The sequence below is a fragment of the Phacochoerus africanus genome, chromosome 16 (assembly GCF_016906955.1).
Source record: "Phacochoerus africanus isolate WHEZ1 chromosome 16, ROS_Pafr_v1, whole genome shotgun sequence".
NCBI classification, from domain to species: domain Eukaryota; kingdom Metazoa; phylum Chordata; class Mammalia; order Artiodactyla; family Suidae; genus Phacochoerus; species Phacochoerus africanus.
Window position 1 is genome coordinate 9,886,655 of NC_062559.1, and position 12,442 is coordinate 9,899,096.

Here is a 12,442-nt window from a genome sequence, read left to right on the forward strand (position 1 = left end):
CATGGTATATGGAAGGAGCTGTGAGCATCTGGGAGCAAAGTGCCAGGTGAGGTGGACATGGAGATGAGGATGGGACCAGGTCAGAGAAGGCCTCCTGGGCCAGCCGAGGGACTCATTCTCTAGGTGCCCAAGGCCAGGGAAGGTAAGACTGCAGCCATGGTGAGACTCTGGTGTATTATTCTGGCTGCAGAGTTGAAGGACAAATTTGAGAGGCACAAAGCAGGAGGCAGGGAAACCAGTTGGATGTCTATTTCCAGCCAAGGCGTGCTCTTGAAAACCTGAACTACAGTAACAGAATAGCACATGGAGAAGAAAGAATGATTTGGAGGCCCCTTAGGAAACAAGATAGGGTTGACTACTGGGGGTGAGGGAGAGCTGGTCTGGGGGTGGGGTGGTTCAGGGAAAAGATGCCAGGCGCTGAGAGGCAGGGATGGTCAGCCCTCTCACATCAATGAGGAAGTGAGATGAAGGGGTGACTTGCCCAAGGTCCTCCAGTGGAAAATTGCATCTGCCCTCAACCATAAAGGCCTGCAGAGCTCCGCAATGCCACAGTCTCCTGAGAACTTCCAAGTTACCTCCCTCTATCATCCCTTATAGCATGGGACGATGCTACTGTTTTTGGTCCCTCTGTCTGCCCAGATAGCGTTCAGACCATTAAATGTATAAACTCACTGTGCTTTACAGCCCAGGGGGTCCCAGATGCCTATTGATTTGCAAAGATAGGAAGAGGGGGACAGGAGATATTTTTAACGTTGCAAAGAGCCTCAATGTAAATTGTGCCTTTATTGACAATAAGATTGTGCAGGTTAACGAAAATGTCAAGGCTCTTTGCTCTGGAGTAGAATTATAGCTTGGTACGCTAAGGCCAGTTTTCTCATCGATCGCTGTTCTCCATTGGCAGAGCTTCCATCAGCTTGTCTTTGAATAATTAAAATGGGACAATCAATCAGTCATTACTTAAATATACATTGTTGTTTGGACAATAGAACACGAGACCTATGGGGAAATAATATAAACACCAGATGTTGGTGAAGAGTTGAAATAGCGTTGCTTTGAACTACGGGGATCAGGGTTTAATAAAACTGTGAAAGAGGAAGTGTTTGTCCTCTGATGCCCCCAAACTGTGGTCACAAAACCCCCACCTCCCCCTCCGCCCACACATTGGGGTGCTCTGAGCTCCCCACAGGCCACGTCTTCTAAATGGCTGCATCCTGCCTTCTGTCCTGCCTCCTACTTTTGCATGAGAGCCTTGCTCTTTGATCTCTAATGTGTCATTTCCTTTGGGGAATGACATCCACCACACCTCTCAGTGAGGTAGAACCAGCACCCAGCCTGGAAAGCCTTCTGTGTTCAATGAGTGCATGGACTAAGAAGGAATTTATTTACTCTTTCAGTGATCCATGCAGAAGGCATTCTGCCATGAGAACATCGTGTCACCGAGTGCTCCCGCAGGTCAGCAGGAGATGCACGCCCCGCCCTTGCACCCTGCCCCGTGCTTGCACACACACGGGACAGCAGTTATCTGGAAGCAGTGCCATCATCTCAGTTATCCAAGCCTTGAGTGGGATCATTCACATTTACTGAGCAGCTATTAAGCACCTGGTATCCGTTGCCTTAAGATGCAGCCCAGGCTCTCAGAGCCTTATCATCAGGCTAGGAAATAGGACACAGGCCTCAACCAACAATAAAATAATTCGGGGAGCACCAAGATGCAGTAGACAGAAAGCTCTGTTGGGGTTCAGAGGAGGAATGGCCTGGTCAGAGAGACCTTCAGGAAGAGCAACGTTTGGACATGCTTTAGAGTGATGGGTAGGATTTAGCTTAAACAGGGAGTGGGGCACAGGGACAGCAGGGACTGTGAGGTGCTGAGTGTCCAGAGAAGGGGCAACCATGTCAGGGAGGGAGGAAATCCTAGGGGGGAATCTTAGTGCTTCTACCAGCTCTGTGAATTCATGGGTTTGGTGTCTGGGCAGTGCTTAGGAAACAGAGTTTTGGTTTAAGCCACTATTAGCAGAGGTGGGCCTCGCTTTCATTCTCTGATGCCATTTCCCTGGAAACCTTTGAGAAAAAAAAAATGCCTTCCTCTTTCTGGGTCCGTGTTCAGGAATTGCTGTCTGCTGAGGTGAAACCCAAGAAACACCCCCGTGCAAGGCCATCCAGACATTGAGGATGCCCCCGCTGCAGCCCAGTGCCAGGCTCTGCCTGGAGGCCAAAGACACCTGAGAGCCTGGGGCTCTGGGGGCCGCCCCACTCAGCTGATGCTCTTCCTCACCTCCAGCCCCCTTGGATGTTGTGCTGCATCGCATATTTCTGGCAAGCCAGGGTCAAAGTGTTTAATAATCGAAGCACCAATGCAAAGCGGTGTGAGCCCCTGCCCCCATCCCTCCCCAGAGTCTCACCCCCTCATCCAGATGTGCATTATTTTTGCAAGTGGAAACACATCGCTGCTACACTACTCAGGTTCCCAAAGATGCACCTGCCCTCAGTGGCAAATGACAACCCACCCAGTTGGTTGTCATCCTGGTATTGAGAGGTGGAGGGGAAGGACCATTCAGTAGCTTTATTTCTGGAAAAGCCAGTGTCCTTCCCAGGAAAGCAGCACCAGGCCCTGACTCAAACAGCTCAGTATGGCACTAACGTGGTCCTGATGTTCTCCTTTGTTTACAGAATGAACGAGATTCTTCTTCCATCTCTGCCCTAAGACTAGATCCTACCAGTTCCAGAAAACTGAATTCCTCACAAGATGAGAGAAGGTATGACTGTAAATATTAGGATGATTGCTCTTATTTCCTTTAAAACAAAACTAAGCTAACAACAACTCATATGTCCCGTGAATGTGGCTCCACAGAATCCCCGGCTTCCAGAACCGGCTCATAAATGTCTGAGTGAAGAACAAGCTTTATTGCGTTTTTGTTTTTTTTGCTTTTTAGGGCCTCACCTGCGGCATATGGAAGTTCTCAAGCTAAGGGTCGATTTGGAGCTGCAGCTGCCGGCCTGCACCACAGCCACAGCAACACAGGATCCAAGCCATGTCTGTGACCTACACCACAGCTCCTGGCAACACTGGATCCTTAACCCAGTAATTGAGACCAGGGATCTAACCCACATCCTCATGGATTACTAGTCAGGTTCATTACTGCTGAGCCACAATGGGAACTCCAAGCCTTACTATTTCATAATCATATTTTGTTTGGGGTTAAAAATATTACTTGATCTAATCACCTGTTGGCAAAATGTGGGCTGTTTTTAAAAAAATCAATCTATTCTCAACAAAGACGATATTGTTGCCTTGAGGGCTGTCAAAAGGTGGCATTTGTACACCAAGGACCCTTCCCAAAGAAAAGTGCTAAGAATGTGTTTCCTGATATGGCATATCTGCAGTGAGGGTTTAGCTTATCAGGAAAATGCCTCTGAAGGTCATAAAATTCATTTGGCTGTATAAGTTCTGGTGTGTGTGCTAAAATAATCAGTCACGTCGCTTTATAGTCACACCTCGTACTTTCATTCTGGAAAATCAATAAAGCGGGAAGAAGGCTAGGGATATTGTGTATAACTATTTAAAAGAGAGAAAACAAAAAAATAATATTCTGTGAAAATGGTCCTCAAGGAAGCCCAGACCTAGTTTTCATAAGCGAGCTCAATTTTATCTCCAAGCTCATCACTGAATTATTAAACCGAAGTACCCATCGTATCCTAGACAAAAGCACAAAAAATAAAAACAAGGAAAATGGCAACGCATCCTTCTGTAGCTGCTCTGGGGCGCTGGAAGTTATCCACAGCCTTTAAAATGTATTTCGGAAATGTGTCCATTATTCATGCTCTTAATGGTTTGTTCCGCCAAATGTTACAAACCCCGATGTTGCCTTCACCTGGGATACTGCCTGCCCCACCTACAATTTCCGCCCTCCTCTTCTCTGCTAACCCTCCCCTGCGTTTCGAGACCCAACCCAAGACCTCTCTGGTTTCCGAAGCCCCCTCTAACTAGCCGGCTACCCAGAAAGTCTGAAGGACCGTGGCTGGAAGGGATAAGCAAGCATCATGCATGGAGCTACAAGGTGGTCCCTAAAAGCCGCTTCTTGAGAGTATTTCCCAGTTCCTGGGACATTCAGCATAGAACTGCCACTGAGGAAGAGTAGGGGGTCCGGGCAGCAGAGGGAGGCTCCCTGTCGGAACCCTTGGCACTTATCTGACTTGTTTTTTGCCGCCAGCAGCTGGGTTCAGCACAGACCTGGCCAAGCAAGACCATCAACAGATGAAGCAGCCATGAAGGAAATCTAGAAGGTACTGGATGACCTTTCATTTTGTTCATTGTTTCCCGTCGCTGTGCAGAAGAGTTTTAGTTTGATGGAGTCTCACTTACTTGTTTGTGCTTTTGATGTCTGTGCTTTTAGTGTCTGATGCAAAACCTCTTGGCCAAGACCCATGTTGAGAGGCATTTTCCCTATGTTTTCTTCTAGGAGTTGTACAGGTTCAGGTCTTTAAGGTGAATCCAATTTCAGTTTATATTTGTTTATAGTGTAAGATAAGTGTTCAAGTTCATTCTTTTGCATGTGATTATCCAGTTCTCCCAACATCATTTATTGAAGAGACCATCCTTTCCCTGTTGTGCATTTTTGGCTCCTTTATCAAAAATTAATTGACCGTTTGTTTCCAAATGTTTTATTCTGTTCCATTGGTCTATGTGGCTGATTTTATTCCAGAGCATACTGTTCTGAGTGCTATAGCTTTGTAATATAGTTCGAAACCAGGAAGTATAATGCCTCTATAAATTTGTTCTTTCTCTGCGTTGCTTTGACTATTCAGAGTCTTTTGTGGATCTATACACATTTTAGGATTTTTTTTTTTCTATTTCTGTGGAAAATGCCATCGGTATTTTGATAGGAACTGCACTGAACCTGTAGATCATTTGGGGCTGTATGGACATTTTAACAATCTTAATTCTTCCCATGCGTAAACACAGGATATCTTTCCATGTATTGTATGGTTCTTCTATTTCTTTCATCAGTGTCTTATCATTTTCAGCAGACAGATCCTTTACCTCCTTGGTTAAATTTACCTTTAGGTTTTTTTTTTTTTTGGCCTTTTTATCTATTCTAGGGCTGCATTCACAGCATATGGAGGTTCCCAGGCTGGGGACCTAATCAGAGCTAGCTGCCCACCTACGGCCCAGCCAAAGCAATGCCAGATCCGAGCTGTGTCTGCAAGCTACACCACAGCTCACAGCAACACCAGATCCTTAACACACTGAGTGAGGCCAAGGATCGAACCCGAAACCTCATGGTTTCTTGTTGGATTTGTTAACCTGAACCATGATGGGAAGTCCTACCTTTAAGTATTTTTATTCTCTTCAATCCTATTGTAAATGGGATTGATTTCTTTATTTATTTTTCAGATAGTTTATTGTTAGTATGTAGAAATGCAACTGATTTTATATACTGATTTTGTACCCTGCAACTTTAATAAATTCATTACTTTTTTCTAGCAGTTTTTTGCGGGGGAATCTTTAGGATTTTGCATATATAAGATCATATGATCTGCAAACAGAGATGGTTTTACTTATTCCTTTACAAGATAGAAGGCCATTATTTCCTTTTCTTATCTAATTGCTCTGGCTAGGACTTCCAGCATTATGTTGCATAAAAGCTAAGGAGAGTGGCCATTCTTGTCTTGCTGATTTTAGAGAAAAAGCTTTCCTCTTCTCACTGTTGAGTATCATATGCGTTTGTCATATACTATGACCTTTATAATGCTGAGGTATATTTAGTTTAAGTACGCTTAGTTTTTTGAGAGCTTTTATCATGAAAGGGAGTCGAATTTTGTCAAATACTTTTTCCGCATCTTTTGAGATAATTATAGGATTTTTATCCTTCCTTCTGTTAATGTGGTGTATCGTGTTTATTGATTTGCATATGTTAAATCATCTTGCATCCCAGGGAGCAATGGTTTCTTTTAAATATGATCTGGGATTAGATGTAGGTCTAGAATTAGAATCCAGTTTTTCTACATGTAAAGCAAGTTCTCTAAGAAAGAAACTACCAGTTACAGGGATAACATTTTTCATGGCAGTCTTAAGTTTTAGCGATCACCATTCACAATTTAATTTAACCTGATCTTAGAATGAGACTTGATCAGGACACTAACTCATTCTGATTCCTATCTTTTTTTTTTTTTTTTGTCTTTTTAGGGCTGAACTCACGGCATATGGAAGTTCCCAGGCTAGGGGTCGAATCGGAGATGCAGCTGCTGGCCTACACCATAGCCACAGCCACTTCGGATCCTAACCTCGTCTGCAGCCTACACCACGGCAATGCTGGATCCTTAACCCCCTGAGTGAGGCCAGGGGTTGAACCTACATCCTCATGGATACTAGGCAGGTTCATTAACCACTGAGCCACAATGGGAACTCCCTGATTCCTATCTTGATGTCCACTTGACTTTTACCTTTGGGTCTTGGCCTCCTGAGACTTAAATGTAGCTTGGCATTCAAAGCCCTTCCACCTTCCCAAGACCGTGCTTCTCAGTTCCACCATGTTTATATATTTTACTGCTTTGACTGTTTAGCTACTTAATGCTGAACAATGGTTTACTTTTCTCATTTCTTCATCAGTCAAGAAGTTCCCCCATTACTCCAACACCCCCGTACATCTACTCAGCTGTAGAAATAGTGAGATGGCAGTCTCCAAAACTCCATGCCCAAAGCATAAAACTACTTTCCTCTTCATCGCTAGACAGAAGCAATTACCTACTCTTTTCTTTCCTTTTTTTTCTTTTTAGGGCCACACCCACAACATTTGGAAGTTCCCAGGCTAGGGGCCAAATCAGAGCTGCAGCTGCCAGCCACAGCCACAGCCGCAGCCACAGCAATGCTGGATCAGAGCCGAATCTGTGACCTACACCACAGCTCACAGCAGCACCGGATCCTTAACCTACTGATTGAGGCCAGGGATTGAACCTGAATCCTTATGGATACTAGCTGGATTCATTTCTGCTGCACCACAACAGGAACTCCTCCCTACTCTTTTTAGTAAAACTCCTCTTTTTTTTCCCTCAGTAATTGATATTCATTCAAATATATATATATATGGAAGATGCAGAAAGACTAAAGGAAGAAAAAATATCACCCATAATCTCACCATTGAAAGAAAATGACTATTAATATTTGAGCTATTTCCTTACATTCCTCTCTCTCTCTCTCTCTTTCTTTTTTTCTTTTTTGCCTCCCTGGGTACATGAATTTTTTTACTGCAATATAATTCACATGTCATAAAATTTATCCTTTTGAAGTCTGTGATTCAGTTTTAGTACATTCAAAAAGTTGTGCAACCATCAACATTATCTTATTTCGGAAAATTTCCATCACCCCTGAAAGAAACCCCATACCTTTCAGCAGCCACTCCCTTCTCCCCTCCTTCTCCTCCTTCAGCCCCTGACAACCACTCGTCCACTTTCTGTCTATATGGATTGGACAGATGAGTTTGTACATAATCAAATAGGGAGTCCTTACACTCTTCATTATATACAACATATATTTCTTTATATTTACACATATATATGTATATATGTATATAGTTGATTTACACTCTTTCTTCAAGAATAAAGAAATCCTTGTCTCACCAAAAGCTGCCAGTTCATAGGTGCACTTGAAAGTGTGAACACACGAGTACTTGTTTGCTTCTAGCAATATTCAACTCACCCAACTTATTTCTCATACACCCAACCTCGTCCAGAAGTAGGCATTTCAGGTGATTTTATGTAGGAAAAATGAGTTTTTAAAGTGTCCTCTCACATATTTTGATCCCCTTCGCAGGTGCGTCACGTGTTTCTAGCTAATCTGTTCTACCAACCCAGCTCTATCTACAGCCCCAGTGGATCAGCCCTGATCTCCTCATACCCCAGTGCCCACCGCTCAGCCACATAACTGTCAAGTTAAGTGACTGTCATCGAAAAATTGTGTCAAAACAGTTTGGGGAAAACTATCAAAATATGCTATGCCTATTTTATAACAGTCTCTTTCTAAATGAAATTGACTCTTTTGTCTTCTTCTTTCCAAACTCACATGTACACTTAATAACTTAGAAGTGTTTATTAAGTGGATTAAGTATGCCATGGTCTTGTTCTACAAGGTGGGCAGAGATCCAAAACCAGTGTTTCTGCAACAATTAAAGACGTAGACATCAAGTTGGTCCAAGCTGAAAACACAGTCGGCTTTCAGGGAAAGGGTGATGCATGTGGGCAGCAGAATTAAGATTTGTACTGAGGAGTTCCTATTGTGGCTCAGCGGTAATGAATCTGACCAGCATCTATAAGGACACAGGTTCGATCCCTGGCCTCCCAGTGGGCTAAGGACCTGGCACTGCCATGAGCTATGGCGTAGGTTGCAGACTTAGCTGGATCTGGTATTGCTGTGACTGTGGTGTAGATCAGCAGCTACAGCTCCACTTTGACCCCTAGCCTGGGAACCTCCATATGCCACAGGGATGGCCATAACAAGCAAAAAATAAATAAAAAATAAAAATAAAAAAAGACTTGTACTGAGCTGTGACACCTAAGAGAAGAATCAACAAGAAAAATACCAGTGGAGATTGGATCCAACATTTATTAGGCACCAGCTGCATGCATGCATTGTGAGCGAGAAGTGGGTGATGAGAGTTATGATAAAAGCAGCAGTGAGTTGGCGCTTGTCAGTGCCTTGGGCAAAGAGGAAAAGCTTCCTGGAGGAGATGCCTCTGAGATCCTTGAAGGAAAAAGAGAGAAGGGAGGGAACTCAAGCATAGAGACCAGCCAGGGCAAAGGCACGGGCGCAGGCAGCAAGCTGACCACTCACAGAACTGCCAAGCCCGATCGGGTGAGGGCTGGGGGCTGAAGCTGCTGAAGCGGGCAGCAGCCAAACCCTCCTTGCTGGGTGCAGGGCTGATGAACATGTATTTTTTACTTTGCTGACATTGAACCAGAAGACCATCTGTGCCATGGACAGAAGTTTCTGGAACTGCAATGAGATGGAACCTCACCCCTGCCTTCAGTTACTCCCAGGCTGGCGGTGTAGGCAAGAAGCGATCCTCCTCATGTAACTTTCCCAGAGTCGAGGCTCTCCTTGGACTAACGGCAAGTGTAGCTCCTCAAGGTCAAACTAAGGACTTTAAAAGTTCAGGACACCGCCCTTCACAAATTCTCCGAGGCAAGACGGCCGTGAGGGTGTCTCCACCTCCAGCTCCCCTTGAGCGCCCCTCTCCCTCCCACACCCGCCCCATCAGGAAAATGAAGCAGGAGGGTCCCCCCCCCCGCCCCCCGCCTCATTCAGGCTGATGTCTGTTGCTCAGAGGCTGTCTGGAGTCCTGCCTGGAAGGGGAGGGTTGAGAGCCCAAGGATGGTGACCTTGAGCTGATCAAGTGATAGACCTAGGAGCACCAGAGCCACCGCCACGGCCACTCCCTCTGGCCGCTTCCTCCTCCTCGCCGTTGTCCTCTCCAGATGCCGAACTCACCCCTGAACCTCCACATCTCCCCCACCTTGGGCATCTGATCCAGACACACTATTTTCTGACCTTGTAGCTGGGTCTCACGCTGTGCCCAGCACACTTTAACAGCTCAATCAATATTTTTGCAGGAACAAAGAGAAGCCAGCTCTCACTTCCTACTCCCCGCCTCGGCTTCATGCCTCTCCCTAATCTCCGTGTCTTTGACCCAGGTTATTGGTGTGGCCCCAGAACAGAGCACGCATGCATAACTGCCTTGCTGAACGGTACAGTGTTATTGGCCATGACTCTGATCTATGGCTGCTTATAAACACCCAGTTCCAGCACCTTATCAGTCAGGACACATGCCCCTTCCCACAAGCAGAGCCACATTCATGGATGCCGTCCACTCAACCATTCATCAAATATTTATCGAGGCCGTACTATGTGTCAGGCACTGAGCTGGAAGTTAAGAATACAGAAATTACAAAGACCCGATAAAGACAGAAACAAAAGTGTCAAGTGTACAATAGAAGCATTGAAGCTGTGAGACCACCTGGGGGCCCCAGGTGGGACCTGCTTTGAGAATCACAGAGCATGACTATGTGATGAGAAATTAATATTTATAAGCACATTCATGAGAAGTTTTAAGTATACCTGAAGCACCAAAGACTTCTTTTCCTCTGCGTTCAGGTTACACAAATGATAGTTAATTATAGCGGCTGACATCTGCTAAGCACTCACTACGTGCCAGGCACTGTGCTAAGAGCACCACTAAGCAAAGCACACGGAGACGGACGGAGACGGATGGATGGAGTGGGGTGGGGGATGGGGTGACCATTCGCCTCCACCCCCAGCTTTGCATGTGGCTGGTTTCAAGGCGAGATAAGCTACACTGAGAAAAGTTCAAAAGATAATTAAACCAGTTAGAAAGCACAACAGCACTGGGACCGAAGCTGGGTTTCAAAGCCAATTTCCAAGAAGTAATTTCATCATCATAGCACATCAAACGTGAATTCCATTTTCAGCTATGCAAATTCCAAAAGAATAATACCTCACATTTGCATAATGCTTGATGCTTCTCAAAGTGCTTCCCCCGTTATTAATCTCGAAGAGGCTTTATTACCACCGGACACACAAATTGAAATTCTGTTCAAACTTAAGTTCTCCACTCTTTTTTCCACTTTCCCCTCACAAACCAGGGCCGCCTGAATCCAGGTGCTTTTGGTGGCGTGGGTGCCGTGAATAAGCTGTCCCGACTGGCTGAATATGCAAAACCTCAACATATTTCAGGGCCTTCCATCCAATCTCCAGTGGAGCCAGATGTCGGAAAACCTTCTGGTTTTTTTTTTTTTTTTTTTTAAATAAAAACACCACAAAAGCATTTAGTTTTATCTGATAATAACACAGGACCATCAAAACAATATGAATATGTTTTAGAACTGCACCCTCAACAAAGGACACCCGTTGAACAAAACTACTCAACTATCAAACTACTGCCTTCTCAACAATTTCTCACTTCAGTGATCATTTCTAGTTGGAGACACTTGGGAGCAGAGGAATGCTATCTCCTTTCAGCGTGATCCGACCCAGTTGTTTTCTTGACTTTGTTTTAGAACGAATCTCTTCTGCATCATCTAGTACGAGGTTCATATACTCCTCAAAACCAGCGACACCGCCCTCTATCCGCATGTTCACTTGCTCATAAAGCCACACCTGAATCCGCCATCTCTTCTGCACTTTCTGGCCCTGGCCACGGTACGCCATGGTGGAAGCTCACAAAGCCCACGCTACTTCGAAATGCAACTCAGAAACCCTTCTGTTGAATGAAGAAACTCACAGAGGGTTCTTCTCCTTTTAAATGTGAGCTCTTTCCAGGGTCCCAACCTTTGAGGCCCTGCACGTCCTACGTTCATCGGAATCCGTTCCCTTCTATCACATCTTTGAAAACTAGGCAATTAGTTTCACCCCTCTGTCCTTAAGCAGAAATCCCTGGCAGTGACTTTCTGCAAAGGGGCCCACGTGGCCTGACAGCGCCTCTATCTTTTTCTTGTTTTTCATGTAATCAGAACCAAGAGGCTGAATCCGCTGTAAATCCATCGTGAGGAGAGGATCTTAGAAAAACGAGGTGAGAAGATAGGATGGGGGTGCAAAGAGCTACTTCTCCCCAAACCTCTCCCTTGTTTCTTTTTCCCTTGCCAACTTAATTATGTGTGGTGTTCTCAGCCACTGAATCCCCAGCCTTTCCTGACACCTCAATCTCATGCATGTGAGCAAAAGATTAACCTGGCTGTTTGCTTTTAATTCTGAAGCCGTGTTAATACTCAACTCCCTCCAGATTAGAGGGGAAGAAAAACACACTCCCACACCCCCTACCCTGGCTCCAGGGAGGCGGCACCCGCTGCAGTTTCTGACAATGTCACTGTCGCTGGAACGTGCTGGCTGCACTTACCACTTCAGGAGGGCCAGGAGGACAACTGCCAAGGCCATCGTCACCATGGGGCCATTCAGTTCCGGGCTGAGAAACCCCAAGACTTCAATTGTTCCTCGGAGACCCTAGAGGGCTGGTCCTCCAGAGGAAAGAGCGAGGCTGGCCCGCCCCTGCCCTCACTGGAAATGATATCTGCAGGTAGAAGAGACAGGCAACCAAGAACCCGGCCAATCAAGTGGGTCCCCGAAATGCGCCCTTTCTCAGAAGTGTGTCCTTATAAAGAGGAAGGAAGAGGAGGGAAAAAGAAAGGGTTTCAGTGTAAGGCAGTGAATCAGCAGCTTTATTTTCTCGATGACTCTACTGTCGATAAACATTTATGTTAACGTCTCTGGGAAGTGGCAGCAGAACGGGCCCCAGGTTTGTTGAGAAAGACAATGGTTGTAGCCATGCATTTGTGCTGTGACAAGGAGTCCTTAAACAAAGATTCCTCTTTAGAAAAGTATCTTGTAATTGCAGAGTACCTGCTGTGGCTCGGTGGTTTACAAATCCGACTAGTATCC

At 45.4% G+C, this 12,442-nt stretch overlaps 1 protein-coding gene across 2 annotated transcripts in view; it reads right to left on the reverse strand.

The window, feature by feature from the left end:
- TBXAS1 (thromboxane A synthase 1) overlaps positions 1-12,169 on the reverse strand; it is a 170,417-nt gene extending 158,248 nt beyond the window's left edge. For both annotated transcript variants that reach the window (XM_047763007.1, XM_047763008.1), the window contains exon 1: positions 11,904-12,169. In XM_047763007.1, coding sequence (XP_047618963.1) covers positions 11,904-11,950 — 47 coding nt within the window. In that variant the 5' untranslated portion in view covers positions 11,951-12,169. The remainder of the gene's footprint in view (positions 1-11,903) is intronic.
- Positions 12,170-12,442: the final 273 nt, after the last annotated feature.